Raw genomic sequence first — 15,824 nt, 5'->3', positions numbered from 1 at the left:
ATTGTTTCCAGGTAGTTCTGATACTTGTTTCAGAAATTGTGGGGAGAGGGGCACTATGGCTCATATCTGGTGGTTCTGTCCAGTAGTACAGGCTCATTGGAAACGAGTAGAGCGACTTATCAATTCTAAATTACAGTTACAAATCAAATTAACCCCTTGGACAGCGATACTGAATGCAGAAATCCCGGAGGTACCCAAAATAAATAGAAAATTAATCTCGCATATTTTATCAGCAGCCAAATGGACGGTAGCCATTAGCTGGAAATCACTGTCTATCCCATTCCCAAGGACGCTGAACAAAATTAAAGAGATACACCAATCTGAGAAATTAATTAGTATTCTGGAAAACAGATTACCACAATGTGAAGCCCAGTGGATCGGTTGGACCTCATAGAAATTGCTTAGAGCCTTTTGATAGGATTGAGGACTCACCAGTTTAGGGCAGAAATAGATTCTTTACTATGGATAGCTGCACCATGTTTGGTAAATGTTGGTTTAATTGTTGTTGCTTCCTAGCTGGTCTCGGTATTTAGGGGCTGGAAAACCCTACTTTTTCTAGAGACACACAATTACTTACTTTTACTTCATCATACACTAGGAAGGGGTTAAGTGTTTTATGGTTACAATGTACTCATAAATATCAGTTAAAGTATTGATATAACAATGTTTTAGAAAATATGTGATATTCTTGCAACACCTGTATAGAAAGGAATCTCTATCACTATGTTTTCTTCTAAGAATGTTATTAAAGCTCTACGTAGCTGTATATGCTCCCAATATGTGGGAATGTCAACTGATTTGTTATATCTTGTTTACCAAATAAAGAGTTTGTAAAAAAAGAATATAACTACTATAATACTGCTCCTATATACAAGAATATAACTACTATAATACTGCCCCCTATGTACAAGAATATAACTATTATAATACTGCTCTCTATATACAAGAATATAACTACTATAATACAGCCCCCTATATACAAGAATATAACTACTATAATACTGCCCCCTATGTACAAGAATATAACTATTATAATACTGCTCTCTATATACAAGAATATAACCACTATAATACTGCCCCCTATATACAAGAATATAACTCCTATAATACTGCTCCTATATACAAGAATATAACTACTATAATACTGCCTCCTATATACAAGAATATAACTACTATAATACTACCCCCTATATACAAGAATATAACTACTATAATACTGCTCCTATATACAAGAATATAACTACTATAATACTGCCCCCTATGTACAAGAATATAACTATTATAATACTGCTCTCTATATACAAGAATATAACTACTATAATACAGCCCCCTATATACAAGAATTACATTACTATAATACTGCCCCCTATGTACAAGAATATAACTACTATAATATGGCCCTATATACAAGAATATAACTACTATAATACTGCTCCTATATACAAGAATATAACTACTATAATACTGCCCCCTATGTACAAGAATATAACTACTATAATACTGCCCCCTATGTACAAGAATATAACTACTATAATACTGCCCCCTATATACAAGAATATAACTACTATAATACTGCCCCTATATACAAGAATATAACTACTATAATACTGCCCCCTATATACAAGAATATAACTCCTATAATACTGCCTCCTATATACAAGAATATAACTACTATAATACTGCCCCTATATACAAGAATATAACTACTATAATACTGCCCCCTATATACAAGAATATAACTCCTATAATACTGCCTCCTATATACAAGAATATAACTACTATAATACTGCCCCCTATATACAAGAATATAACTCCTATAATACTGCCTCCTATATACAAGAATATAACTACTATAATACTGCCCCCTATATACAAGAATATAACTACAATAATACTGCCCCCTATATACAAGAATATAACTACTATAATACTGCCCCTATATACAAGAATATAACTACTATAATACTGCCCCTATATACAAGAATATAACTACTATAATACTGCACACTATATACAAGAATATAACTACTATAATACTGCTCCTATATACAAGAATATAACTACTATTATACTGCCTCCTATATACAAGAATGTAACTACTATAATACTGCCCCCTATATACAAGAATATAACTACTATAATACTGCCCCTATGTACAAGAATATAACTACTATAATACTGCCCCTATGTACAAGAATATAACCATAACAGAATAGAAGAATTTTCATAACTTTATGCTTTTGTCTTTCATTTGCGGTGAGTAGATTTCAGCTTTTGCTGACTTTGATCTTCCATAAATAAGAACCGGCTTAAAATTATGCAAATCCGGGATTTCACGCAGCACCGTGAATTCTTATATAGAAAGTGACAGACAAGCCGTGTATCATTTCCACCAAAAACTCCTACGATGTGACAAAGAGAAAAGTGGTGAACTTCTTATTAATTTATCCTACTCATTTATGTATAGTCCCCCTCTGTCTATTTTCAGTAGCTGATCACTAGTTGCCCTCCAACTATCACGCTTCACATTCTACACAACCCCCAGTGTAACCTTTAGGGGGCGATATTTAGTAGGTGCAATTGTGTGTATTAATTTGAGTGTATATCCTAATATAAATAGACCAGTCCTGATCAAAGCTTCCCTTTAATCTGGATTATTACAGGCAGAATGCTGTGAGTGATAATCCAGCTATTAACATTGAAGGTATCAGTCCGGCTGCTCCCACGGATTAACGTTTATCCAGAGCAGCGTGTTAATCCTGTACAGAAGCCGCAAGCACTGATGTTCTCGTTATGTATACTTCACTGGAAATGTCTTATTAAAGGGAGCCTGTTACCTAAAAGGGAGAACGGAGACAGAATATTCAGTAAGAAACCTTGCTGTATATTGAGGATTGACTCAAGGAGAAAATATTGTGTTTCCTGCCTCCGTAATACGAACCTGTAGGGATTCTGTGCGCCACACTACAAAACCGTGCACGCGGGCATTGCTGGAATCATAAGTCGTCATGCACCCAGAAGAGATCAATTATTTGTATATTGTATGATCTGCACATACGACTCCCTTGGCGAAGCATCTGCAGCCGATGGCCAGATCCATTTAACCGCTTCTATATCGGCCTACAGCGCCACCTTGTGCTCACTCTGCACTCTTATTTGCGTTGTACTCCAGCATAGCCGCTTACGGAGGCTCAATTTGTTCCATAAATGTGTAGTAGTTACCTGATAATCTTGTGTTTCTCGCTGGTGGTTTATTCCACCTCATCTCTAGTACATGTATGCCAATATTTTCCGCCAAAATCCGGTGCTAGACTATAAGGCTGGGTTCACACGACCACATTAACGTCCGTAATGGACGGACGTATTTCGGCCGGAAGTCCCGGACCGAACTCAGTGCAGGGAGCCGTGCTCCTAGCATCATAGTTATGTACGACGCTAGGAGTCCCTGCCTCTCCGTGGAACTACGGTCCCGTACTGAAAACATGATTACAGTATGGGACAGTTGTCCTGCAGAGAGGCAGGGACTCCTAGCATCGTACATAACTATGATGCTAGGAGCCCGGCCCCCTGCACTGAGTTCGGTCCGGGACTTCCGGCCGAAATACGTCCGTCCATTACGGACGTTAATGTGGTCGTGTGAACCCAGCCTTATATTGGCACAACGACTTTGACAATTTTACGATTTGGGAGGAAAATGCACTTCAGTGTGTCCGTAAATCAGACTTTAGAACGATAGTCAAAGTTTGGTTACTATGTTTTACTTGGGTAAAGAGAGAGCCATTTTTCTTATTAGTTGTGGCGGCCATTTTTGATAAGGACGTGCAGCCATAGCGGTCACTTTGAATTATATACTCAAATACTGATGATAAAAGTCACTTTTATCGATTTGAATTTTCCATCAAATAATTGTTCAAATGTAACAACCAATATGGCTGCACTTCCTGTTGACACTATTAAAAATGGCTGCCAAAACAAAATCGAAAAATGCCCATATCTCTGTAAGTGAATAAAACATAGAGCGGCGGCCAAAGCTTGGTAACTAACTTCTGGTTATTTAAAAATTGGCCAATTTTTATGTTTTAGTGAAAATCCCCTTTGAATATTCGAACTACAAAAGCACGAGCCACATTTAAAAACATTCATCTTTCTTTTTATTGAAAACGTACATGCCAGGGTAAAAACATACAGATGACGAATCAACAGACCATGATAATAAAACTTCTGATTACAGATGATTACTTATTGCTAATGTGATTAAAACTATAAAAGAAATACAAATGTGTCTATGACCGTCCCGGAACACAAACGTTGCAAAGTGGATGTATCACGAAGCATCGCTCAAACACAAAGAGGCGCAGGATATAAACCAACCCTCACATTTCAGAATATTTGCAATTAATAATTAGGCCTCGTTCAGACGGTCTAGGTTTAGTGTCCGACGGCTGCTGTACCCGGATTCCACTCAGTATAGGTGGGTCGAACGTAATCTCTATATAACCCTATGGTGACAGGTTCAGTTCACATGAGCTGCTTGTAGTCCAGGACTCGGGCCGTAATATGAAAGCTAAAATTTAGCCTCATTACAGCAGTCTGAATAAGGCCTTAACCAGTGGTCTGTAACCTGTGGTGACTTTACTACTCTCAGTATACCATGTCAGCCTGTGGCCTGCTGGGAGTTGTAGTTTCACTGCAGATTGGGACACTGCACATCGCTGTTCTTATCCAGGTCACCTTAACGTTTCTTTGACATTTTCTTATAACAAAATTATTTTATTTCCATGACGATCATAACTTCAGGGAGCAATATAAAGGCCAAAGAAAAGTGAGGAGTTGCCCATAACAACCACAAGAGCTGGAATCTGATTGGTCACTGTGTGCCGCCCGTGCCGCACTGCTATTGTGTTTATTTGAACTTCTGGTGGTATCGCCTGCGTACTGACTCTATGGATATTATCTCGTCATAGCCGTGGTATTTGGTGGTTTGTATAGTGAAGAGAGTTATATAAAGATGTAGAATATAAATTAACATACTGTGGATAAAATAAGGAATCACATGGTTTCTGTAGAAACCTCCCACCCTGAATATCCTTCGGACTTCTCTTGTGCTGCACCTCATTATTGTAGAACCTGCCTGGTTCTAACATCAAACTCCTGTTTTTGTAATGCTCAGGTATGACCCAATTAGCTGTGAGCGTATGTTCACACAGCCGTTTTTCAGGCCGTAAACACCCGAAAAACGGCTGACAAATCGGAAGCAGAACGCTTCCAAACATCTGCCCATTGATTGCAATGAAAAAACAGCGTTCTGTTCCGATTGGCAGTTTTTTTACGCGGCCGTTTTGAAAAACTGCCTCTCAAAAGAAGTGTAGGTCACTTCTTGGGACGTTTTTGGAGCTGTTTTTCATAGACTCTATTGAAAATGGCTGTAAAAAACGCTGCGAAAATCGCGAGTGGCTTCAAAAACGTCTGAAAATCAGGAGCTGTTTTCCCTTGAAAACAGCTCCATATTTTCAGATGTTTTTAGTCTAGTGTGTGAACATACCCTTAATCTGGCCAGAGGCATTAAATAACGGTCAGGCTAAGACCCCATGTACACGACCGTAGTTTTCATCTGTAATTACGGACCCGTTCATTTTTATGGGTCACCGACACCTTTCCGTATATTTACGGATGTGTGTCCATGCCATAGAAATGATCCGCAAATTATAGAACATGTTCTATTCTTGGGCGCTTCCGTAATTGCGGAAGTGTTGCTATGCGATGCCAGGGCATTACCCAAGATTCCTCCCAGTTTTTGTTTTTTTTGCGGACAGTAAAAATCATTACAGTCGTGTGCATAAGGGTAATTTTACAATGGTCAATTTGGGCTGTAAAAACGAGCGCCGATCAACAAGACAGCTCGTTGATGGGCGCTCGTTTGCTCCTTTCACAAGTAGCTATGACCAGTAATGTATGACAAGCGATCGTTACTACAATCGCTCGTCCTCATACATTACTATCATGGCGGCAGCGCGTCTTCCTGTTTGCACAGGGACATGTCCTGCCGACTACGATAATATTTTTTGCTGCATAAACGATACAATCCGCTGATGAACGAGCGTTTGCGCATTCGTCGGCTGATCGTTGCCCTTTTCACACATGGCAATGATCAGGAACGAGCACTCATAAGAGCGAGAAGGCCATTTTCACACAAGCCCAGTAGGGGCGCATTTTTGAACCTGTATTATGGCCGCATATCCCGACCTGGTGTGGGCATAATCACCAAAACCCTTTGGATGCTTGAGTTAGGAAATACAGGTGTAAAAATGGACTAAAGCTGAACTAAAGGTCTCACGTGGTCACATTTTAATATCTGTATTATGTAAACGGTTATGTCAGTGGAGCTATCAGATCCGAAAGAGGTTTTCTGGTTTGATGTAAATACGGCTTAGCCATCGTATCTGTATCGCTTTATAATATACTTTGTTTCAGTTCCTCACCATTTTCAAGATCCATGTTTGCTGTTGGTGAATGCAAACATTATTGTTTAGATCTAGAAGCTGGAAACCTATTCTGATTACATCCAACTAACAGGGTGAATGACTCATGACGAGAGCTCTCATACATTTAACCCCTTCAGGACACAGCCTGCTTTGGCCTTGTGGACGCAGCCGATTTTTTTCTGACGTGTCAATTTATGTGGTAGTAACTTGGGAATGCTTTTACCTATCCAAGCGATTCTGAGATTGTTTTCTCGTGACATACTGTACTTTATGTTAGTGGAAAAATTTGATCAATAAGTTCAGCATTTGTTTGTGAAAAACACAAAACTTTAGAGAAAATTTGCACAAATTAGCATTTTTCTCAATTTGAATGTATCTGCTTGTAAAACAGATAGTAATACCACACACAATAGTTGCTAATTAACATTTCCCATATGTCTACTTTAGATTGGCCTCGTTTTTTGAACATCCTTTTTTTTTTTCTAGGACGTTACAAGGCTTAGAACTTTAGCAGCAATTTCTGACATTTTCAAGAAAATTTCCAAAACCAATTTTTATAGGTACCAGTTCAGTTATGAAGTGGCTTTGAGGGCCTTATACATTAGAAACTGCCATAAGTTTTCAAAACAGCATTTAGAAAGTTTCTTAACCCTTCAGGTGCTTCACAGGAATTTAAGCAAAGTAGACGGGAAATGTACAAACTTTTTTTTTTTTTGTCAGAAAATCCATTTTAATCAATTTTTTTCTGTAACACAAAAGGTTTTACCAGAGAAATGCAGCGCAATATTTATTGCCCATGTTCTGCAGTTTTTAGAAATATCCCACATGTGGCCCTAGTGTGGTAATGGACCGAAGCACCGGCCTCCGAAGCAAAAGGAGCACCCAGTGGATTTTGGGGCCTCCTTTTTATTAGAATATATTTTAGGCACCATGTCGGGTTTGAAGAGGTTTTGTGGCGCCAAAACCGTGGAAATCCCCCAAAAAGACACCATTTGGCAAACTACACCCCTCAAGGAATTCATCAAGGGGTATCGTGAGCATTTTAACCCCACAGGTTTTTTGCTGAATTAAGTGGAATTCGTCTGTAAAAATTAAAATTTTAATTCCAATAAAACTTAGAAATGATCAATTTTCACAAGGAATAAAGAAGAAAAAGCGCCCCAAGATTTGTAAAGAAATTTCTCCTGATTACGGCATTGCCCCATATGTGGTAATAAACGGTAGTTTGGACACACGGCAGGGCTCAGAAGGGAAGGAGCACTATTTGGGTTTTGGAGCTCAAGTTTGCTGGATTGGTTTTCGGGTGTCATGTCACATTTGCAAAGCCACTGAGGGACCAAATCAGTGCACACCCCCCAGAAGTGACTCCATTTGGGAAACTACAGCCCTAAAAAGAATTTATTTAGGGGTATAGTGAGCATTTTGATTCCATAGGTTTTTTGCTGAATTTAGTGTAATTAGGAAGTGAAAATTTCTATTGTTTTTCATTTTTTTTTTTTTTACGGCATTCACCATGCGCTATAAATGACATATTTCATTTATTTTGCGGGTCGATGCGATTACGGTGATACCATATCTACATAGCATTTTTATATTTTACGGTGTTTGCACAATAAAATCACGGTTTTAAAATAAATATTTTGGTTTTGTGTAGCCATATTCTAAGAGCCGCAACTTTTTTTATTTTTCTATCAGGAAAGCTGTGTGAGGGCTTATTTTTCGCGGAACAAAACTAGTTTTTATTGGCACCATTTTTGAGAACATGTGACTTTTTGATTCCTATTTATTAATTTAAAAAATTGCGATTCTGGTTTCGGCTTTTGGTCTTTTTTATGGCGGTCACAGTGCGGGATAAATTACATTATATTTTTATAGTTCAGGCCGTTACAGACGTGGAGATACCAATTATGCATAGTTCATTTTTTATTTTTTCATTTTTTTCTAATAATAAAGGACTTTATACGGGTAAAAGGGCGATTTTTTTTTTTACATTTTATTATTTTTAAATTTTACTTTTTTACACTTGTACATTTTTTTGGAACTTTTTTTTTTTCTTTTTTCTTTTTTTTAGTCCCACTAGGGACTTGAAGATCCAATCGCTGGATCGTTGTTATAATACCCTGCAATACTTCTGTATTTCACGGTATTATACCTGTCAGTTTCACACTGACAGCAGGCAAATTAGGTCCTGCCTCTGGCAGGACCTAATCGCCTTCCATAGATGGCAGACCGGAAGCCTTTGTTAGGCTTCCGGCTGCCATAGCAACAATCGGTCCCCGCAATCGCGTAGCGGGGTGCCGATATTGTTGTAACAACTTAAATGCGACGGTCGCTATTGACTGCCGCATTTAAGGGGTTAATCGGTTCGGATCACCGCTGTGATCCGACCCGCTGTTTTCCCCCAGTACTAAGGCTGCTAGTAGCAGCCTGTACTGGGAGATGCCGGGCTGTGGGGACCGCCTGTGTGCTCTGTTAGGAGCACACCCAAGGACCAGTGCTGCAGTCCATTAATCTACGTGGGGTGGTCGGGAAGGGGATAAAGGAGACCTCCAGCAGAAACACAACTTTCCATCATATCACCTGCCAGTCTATCAAGCTCTGGACTTTATGTATATGGTACTTCCCTGCAGGCCTCCTCTCTTCTTCTGATCAGACTCCATCTTGAAATCTGCTTTCTCTTTCTCTGTGCTATGCAATCAATCCCATGATGCCTCAGTACAACATCACATGGGTAGCTGGAGCCAGTACCATCTCTGCCTGCTGAGGAGGACAGTGTGGTTATCTTTCCCTCAATATTCTCCCTATCAAAATGAGAGATGACAGGTATAGAGCCAGGGAGGTCAGAAGTAAGAGTATGTTCACACGCAGAGTCAAAAACGTCTCAAAATACGGAGCTGTTTTCAAGAGAAAACAGCCCCTGATTTTCAGATGTTTTTTGTGCCACTCGCGATTTTTGGAGCTTTTTCACTAGTCTATGGAAAACGGCTCCAAAAACGTCCCAAGAAGTGTCCTGCACTTCTTTTTCACGGCCATTTATGCGTAAAAAAACGCAGCAAAAAACGCTCCGTCGGAACAGAACGCCGTTTTCCCATTAAAATCAATGCGCAGATCTTTGGAGGCGTTCTGCTTCCGATTTTTTTTTTCGGCCCGAAAAACGGCCGTGTGAACATACCCTCACAGTGAAAGGAGTTTGTATCACCCCTTCCCTGTGTGGAACAGTCCGATTTCATCATACAGGAAGTTCTGGTGCCTGTATGAGTGACACTGGCTTATCCCCATAGACTCAAGTAGAAAAGGCGTGTCACTAAAGCCTGGTACAGACTGTTGCTAAGAAAACTAAGAAAAAGAACAGACTGACAAATGGAGTGCCTTAATAGAACATATGGGAAACTTTAGTTTGGGTTGGAGATTCCCTTTGAGTGTCTGACAGATGCTCTGGGAGCCACACATATCTCCAGAACAGGGGTCGCCCGACCCCTGCCCCGCCTGGTGAGGCAACCACATCCAGGCGGAGAATGAATAGAGAGGTGGACATGCGGCTCTCATCATTCACTTCTATGGGAGTTACAGAAATAGCCACGCAAGTGTCTCAGCTGTTTTCTTAGCTCCCAAGGCACAGATGTTTGGCCGTTTCTCCATTCATTCTCCACTTAAAACCCATTCTTGAGATAGGGAACAGATCCAAGAGCTTGGACACACATCTATCAGACATTTATGCCATATCCTGTGGTTATACCATAAATGTCTTGAGTTGAAAATTACCCTTTAAGCACAACTCTACATGTACAACTCTCTTATAGGATGCGATGACAATAGGGATGCAAAATTGGAGAAAATTAAATTCTCACATTTAAAAAAAAAAATTAAATTAGCTCCCATCGTGCATCAATTCCTAATGCCGTATTAAAATCTTTCCCACTCTGGGCGGAGCTTAATTGGTGGATGACGGTACAAGACAGGGCCTTTTTGGGGAAGAAAACTAATAAACGCTCTGAGCACATTTCATACTCAGACAAATGGTGGCCATTTATCTAGAACAAAGAGTCAAATTAAACAGATTCATGTACCTATATAGAAGCATTATATTTCCTGCTAGTCACTCTGAGGATGGCTAACCACAGACATGGCGGCATATCGCTACGGGGACTAACCGCAACTTGCCAATTCGTCTGCTGTTGACTCCACTGTTTTCTGCGTGCAGCCACAAAGGCAGCCATTATAGTCACTAGTGTCGCTGCCACTTCGTTCTAGCAATCGGCATGGATCACAGCAGATGTCAATTGGTAGCATATCCTAATCCTATGCCACCAATGTCTGGGGTGAGCAAAACCCCTCCAAAGGGGTTTTCCGTTTTCATGTAATTAATCCTTAACAGGGTTGTCCGGTTTGAGAAAATTAAGTCTATTCTTTATATTATATTGGAAAATGTAAACATTCACTTTTTGTATCAATTATTAATGGTTTTCAGGATCTCTGCTTGCTGTCCAATGAGTAGAAACATCAATTTATTCCAGGGGATAATAAAAATCTGTCTTGGTCTAGGGATGGACACACAGGGGCGCAGCTCGTTTAAATGACAGCCAGCAGAGATTTTGAAAATGGCAAGGAATGGATACAGAAAGTATTTTGGAAGATTATATAACATCTTCATATGCTGAAACCAGAATACGGCATATACTGTGGATATGTTATAAATATCTGAGCTGAGAATAGCCTATATATATGTATTAATCCGTTTGTCCACATGACAGCCCAAAATATCCTGGAAAATATTACGGTTTTCTTCCTGCTGTCTTATGGTAATAAAAAAAAATATATATCTTTTTTTATTTATTTTGAATTAACTGTATGATATTACGGACACTGAAGATCTCTGAGGTATCTATCAATATTGTAGAGCAGTTGTCTTATCACCAAATCAGCTGTGTGCCGGCGGGGAAGCCTTGTCTGGCCAGATTCAGATGAATGGACGGCTCGAGTCCGCTCTTAGGTCTTGTTCACACACTGCAGATTTAGCCAGTATTTTTCAGGCCAAAACCAACAACGGAACCTTTACAAAATAAATTTCTATATAGGAAGACCTTAGGCCCTGTTCACACAGAGTTTTTTTGATGCAGAAACCGCGTCGGAAAACGCGAAAAAAAAAAAACTGCCAACAATACCTCCCATTGATTTTAAAAAAAACGTTTGGAATTTTGAGCCAGATTTTCATCTGCCTGCACGCCGTTTGCCACGTTTTTCGCTCACACCCATTGAGTGCCAAGGGAAAAAAAATACGCTTTCTCTGCCTCCCATTGATGTCAATGGGAGGTCAGAGGCGTAATCGCCCGAAGATAGGGCATGTCGCTTCTTTTTACCGCGAGCGGTAAACAAAACGCGTCCACCTCCCATTGAAATCAATTGGAGGCATTTTCGGCCGTTTTTTGGCGCATTTTCCGATGCGGTTTACGCGTCAAAAGCGTGTAAAAAAAACCGGTGAATTGCCGCGTTTTTTTCCGGACGAAATTTCGGACAGAAAAAACGCAGCGGAATACAATAGCAGCATAGTGGATGAGATTTAACAAATGTTATCCACATGCTGCGTAAAATGACAGAGACAAAAATAACCTGCAGTGCGTATTTTTCGGACCGCAGCATGTCAATTCCTGCTACGGAAAGTGTCCAGAACTGCTGCGTTTTTCAGAGATGTCTCCATCTTCTAACCTTGGGAAAAACGCAGCAATTTACGCAAAAAATTTTCCCGTAAAAAAACACGGGAAATGGAGCCTTTGACTTTCAATGGAATTGCTGCAGAAATTTTCTGCAGCAATTCCGTTGTGTGGACAAGCCCTTAAGGTAACAAACTGATAGCACAACAGGAAAGAAATAAATCACAAAAATGTGCGTGCCCCCCTTCCTCCTCTAAATGCTCCTGTAATTGCTTCAAGGTTTTTACATGTGTTTTTTTTTCTACTCCATGTTTTTTCCCATTGGTTTAGAAGACAAAACTACAATAACATGCGACAAAACCACAAGGAATACGGCATGCTGCAGTTTTCAGCCACTATGGTAAAATACTGCAGCAGCCAAAACAGAACATGTGAACATAACGGAGAATGGATAGGCAGGATATACAGGTCATCAAATCTTATTCATATACATCCTCATTACTACAATCATACGTTGTAAATCAAGGCCTGGTGGGAAACCCCATTATGGGGAATAACAAAATTGTCTTTGCAAGGATGTTATTTTTTTTTTATTTTTTTTAGAGCAAAACACATCAAAATTCCTTTTCAAATCCCAAAATTTTGATAGTCCGCCACTTATTTCCAGCACAGAAATGCAAAAAAAAACCAAAAACAAATCTAGAATTATACAAGAGCAGATATAAAGATTTAATGAGTATGCCCACTTTGAGTGAAAATGTTGAGTAATACCTTTCAGGTGTACTTGTTTATGTAGGGCACCATAAACCGCCTTCAACGGTCAACACAATTGGTTATGTGCCTTGGCGTGCCCGCTGGACGCAATGGTAATTTGAACGACCATTCGATTGCGAGGCGGTAGACTTTCCGCTAGAGTTTATAGCCAACTTTAAGGGAATTTGTCGCCCATTTTGTAAACGAAGCAGTATTTGATCTATAAAATATACTGAAATCTAGTTATGCCACGGAGGCATGAGGTAGATAATACCTCAAACCTAAAATATGGCGTTACCTAGTAAATTATTAATATTCTGCCCACAAAAATACAGTGTTCTTCAGGGTGACCCATATTAGGGGAGCACACTTACTGATTTTGAGTTATTTCATGTTGTATTCTCCATTCATATCGTAGCCAGAGGCCTAGCTTAAAGTTCTCAGGCCCTATTGAAAAATCTGTAACAGGGCCCTGAACCACCTTAAGCCATTTATAATACTGGTGCCTTTTTATGTGTCAGAAGAGTTTTTGACGGCATCCGAGTGACACCTGATCGCCTTCACGGACCCATTCACTTTAGCTGGTGAATCGGGTCCGTGAAACATGATCGGAGTCTCAGATCCGAGGAAAGATAGGACATGTTCTATCTTTCCTCGGATCACTGACAGGACTCGGCCGGCGCCCATGGTCATGTGCATGAAGCGTTAGACATAAAAGGAGAAGAAAACATCACGTAACTCAAAATTAGTACAAGTAGAAGATAAATAAAGCAAAGTATTTACAAGGTGACTCAGCAATATAATAATAGTTTATAAATGTGTTTTTCAAAAGTGGAGTTTTCCTTTAAGCCGCCTCTGGTAACATGCGTTGCATCTAAATTAGAACCAAGAGCCAATGAAAAACAAAGGCAATGTCCATCGCGACCAATCAAATGTCAAGTTTAGGACCTTTAGAGAGAATAACAGGAATTTAATTGGTTGCCATGGCCAGCGACAGCGGGGGTCTCGTCTCTAATAACTATTATAAGTTAACAGTGGAGCATAGCAACCAATCAGATCAATTCTTTAATTTTCTAGCCTGGTACTAAAAGCTGCAATCCGATTGGTTGCTATGGGAAACCACTACTTTTTTTTATGCCAGCACTGATTATTTATGAGGCCCCTTGGTATTTGATGTTCACTTGGGTTTACACACGACTCCCATATTAAATATTAAAGAGCCCATGCTCTGTGGACGTATAAATAAGGTCACCGTGATACCAATGATATAATTGATATCATACTTGCATATATGAACCCCTCCAGTCAACCATGTTCATTTAAAAAAAAAAAAAACAATCCCAGTGTATATATTTTTATTTTATTGGCAGGAATTGTGGACCTCGTGTATCAAAACTATCATCTCAGAGGAGTAAATGGCCCTGGCACTCGTAGCAACCAATCAAAGTTCAGATTTCATTTTCCAAACTGTAGTGGAAAAAATGAAACATCAACCCTGATTGGTTGCTATGGGCAACAAGGCTATTTGCTTCTCTGAGATAATAGTTTTGATACAAGGTCAAAGATTTCTTATCCGTGGTATAGTCCACTTTTGTGAAGATTATAAATTGCGCCAGTGACAGTACAGTCATGGTAGTGTAACCACGTTATGTGACTAATGTTGCTAGGAAACCAAAAAACATGCAGGCTGGATAAGAGGCAGCCATTTTGTATCGCACTAGAAAAGCATTGTCAGAGAAAAGCTCAAAATGGCTGCCATAGAACATGTATTAAATGCTCCTGATTGGTGGTAGTTATAGCTATTTTTTAATACACTGTAATATTTAACAAAGCTGTCTTCCTGGCACAGGTACTTCCATAACAGCACAATGTGGCAATGCCAGTTCTGAGAGGAAATGGTTAAAAAATGAAGACCGACCTTAAGGAAACATGGGTCCACAAAGACAGACAGTGGCTGTAAACTTGCAAATGGTGTCAGATAAAAACCACAAATCGCCACCGAGAAGTCCCAGTGTTGGATCATTTTGCAAAAAGCTGGCAATCTCGATATTACAAAAAGAAAGTGTAAAAAATGCTAATTTCTGAATTAAAAGCATAAATTATAAACTTGATAATAAATAGTCACAAATCCGTAGAAAAAGAACAAGTGAAGGGGTAAAGTGCAAATGGAAGCACCAGGGATTCTTGTGGTTTTGTTAAATCCTAATCTGGTAGCCGACATCATTGAGGGTGCTGAGGTCCGCTGGTGTCTTGTCCATCATGGCCGGCCTAGGAACAAAATGACAGGAAGAGGTAACTGGATGGAGCGGACAACATAAATAAAGCATACACATTTCCTACCAAAAATTTATTTTTGCCCAAACTTCTCAACCCATTTAGATTATACAGTGGGTCTGACCAAAAGTCAGGACTTCCCCGACCCCCAGGAGGGCAGATATGTCTCCTACAAAGCCAATGACCACTCCAATGAACAGGATCAGCGTCGAAAAATAAAATGGCATGTGAGAGGCTACTTGTGGGCTGCGTGCAAATCACAAAGGTGATGGCAGAAGGAGGTGAGCACGTTTTTGTTTTTTTTAAATATAGTAGATGTTAATGAGGGCCCTGTTTATGGAGGCACTCTGTCATTATTAGAGCTTAGCCAGAATTTGATGGCGGCGCTAATGTGAATAAACTTTGCTCCCTTAGGTACATCCATCCGCGCCAAATATGCATGTGTAGCCGCAAATCTGGGGTGAAAAACGATTGCATTTCCACAGCATTCCCTTAGTTCTGTGCAAATATTTTCTGCTATAATTGGACCGGGTTGTCATTACTACATCCACATGTACTGTACTGTAAATTGGCACAGATTTCCGATGCGAAATCCACAACAAATCCGTGACGTCTGAACTCGCTCTAAGGCTGGGTTCACACGACCTATTTTCAGACGTAAACGAGG

At 39.8% G+C, this 15,824-nt stretch overlaps 1 protein-coding gene across 4 annotated transcripts in view; it reads right to left on the bottom strand.

The window, feature by feature from the left end:
* Positions 1–4,134: 4,134 nt before the first annotated feature.
* The window catches only part of VASH2 (vasohibin 2), a 69,493-nt gene continuing 57,803 nt past the window's right edge, over positions 4,135–15,824 (bottom strand). For all 4 annotated transcript variants that reach the window (XM_075863320.1, XM_075863317.1, XM_075863316.1 and 1 more), the window contains one exon: positions 4,135–15,151. In XM_075863320.1, the coding sequence (XP_075719435.1) occupies positions 15,079–15,151 (73 nt within the window). In that variant the 3' untranslated portion in view covers positions 4,135–15,078. The remainder of the gene's footprint in view (positions 15,152–15,824) is intronic.

Source organism: Rhinoderma darwinii, chromosome 4 (assembly GCF_050947455.1).
Source record: "Rhinoderma darwinii isolate aRhiDar2 chromosome 4, aRhiDar2.hap1, whole genome shotgun sequence".
In the NCBI taxonomy this organism is placed as follows: Eukaryota; Metazoa; Chordata; class Amphibia; order Anura; family Rhinodermatidae; genus Rhinoderma; species Rhinoderma darwinii.
Note: the sequence above shows the minus strand (reverse complement) of the source record. Positions and strands in the feature narration are given on the sequence as shown.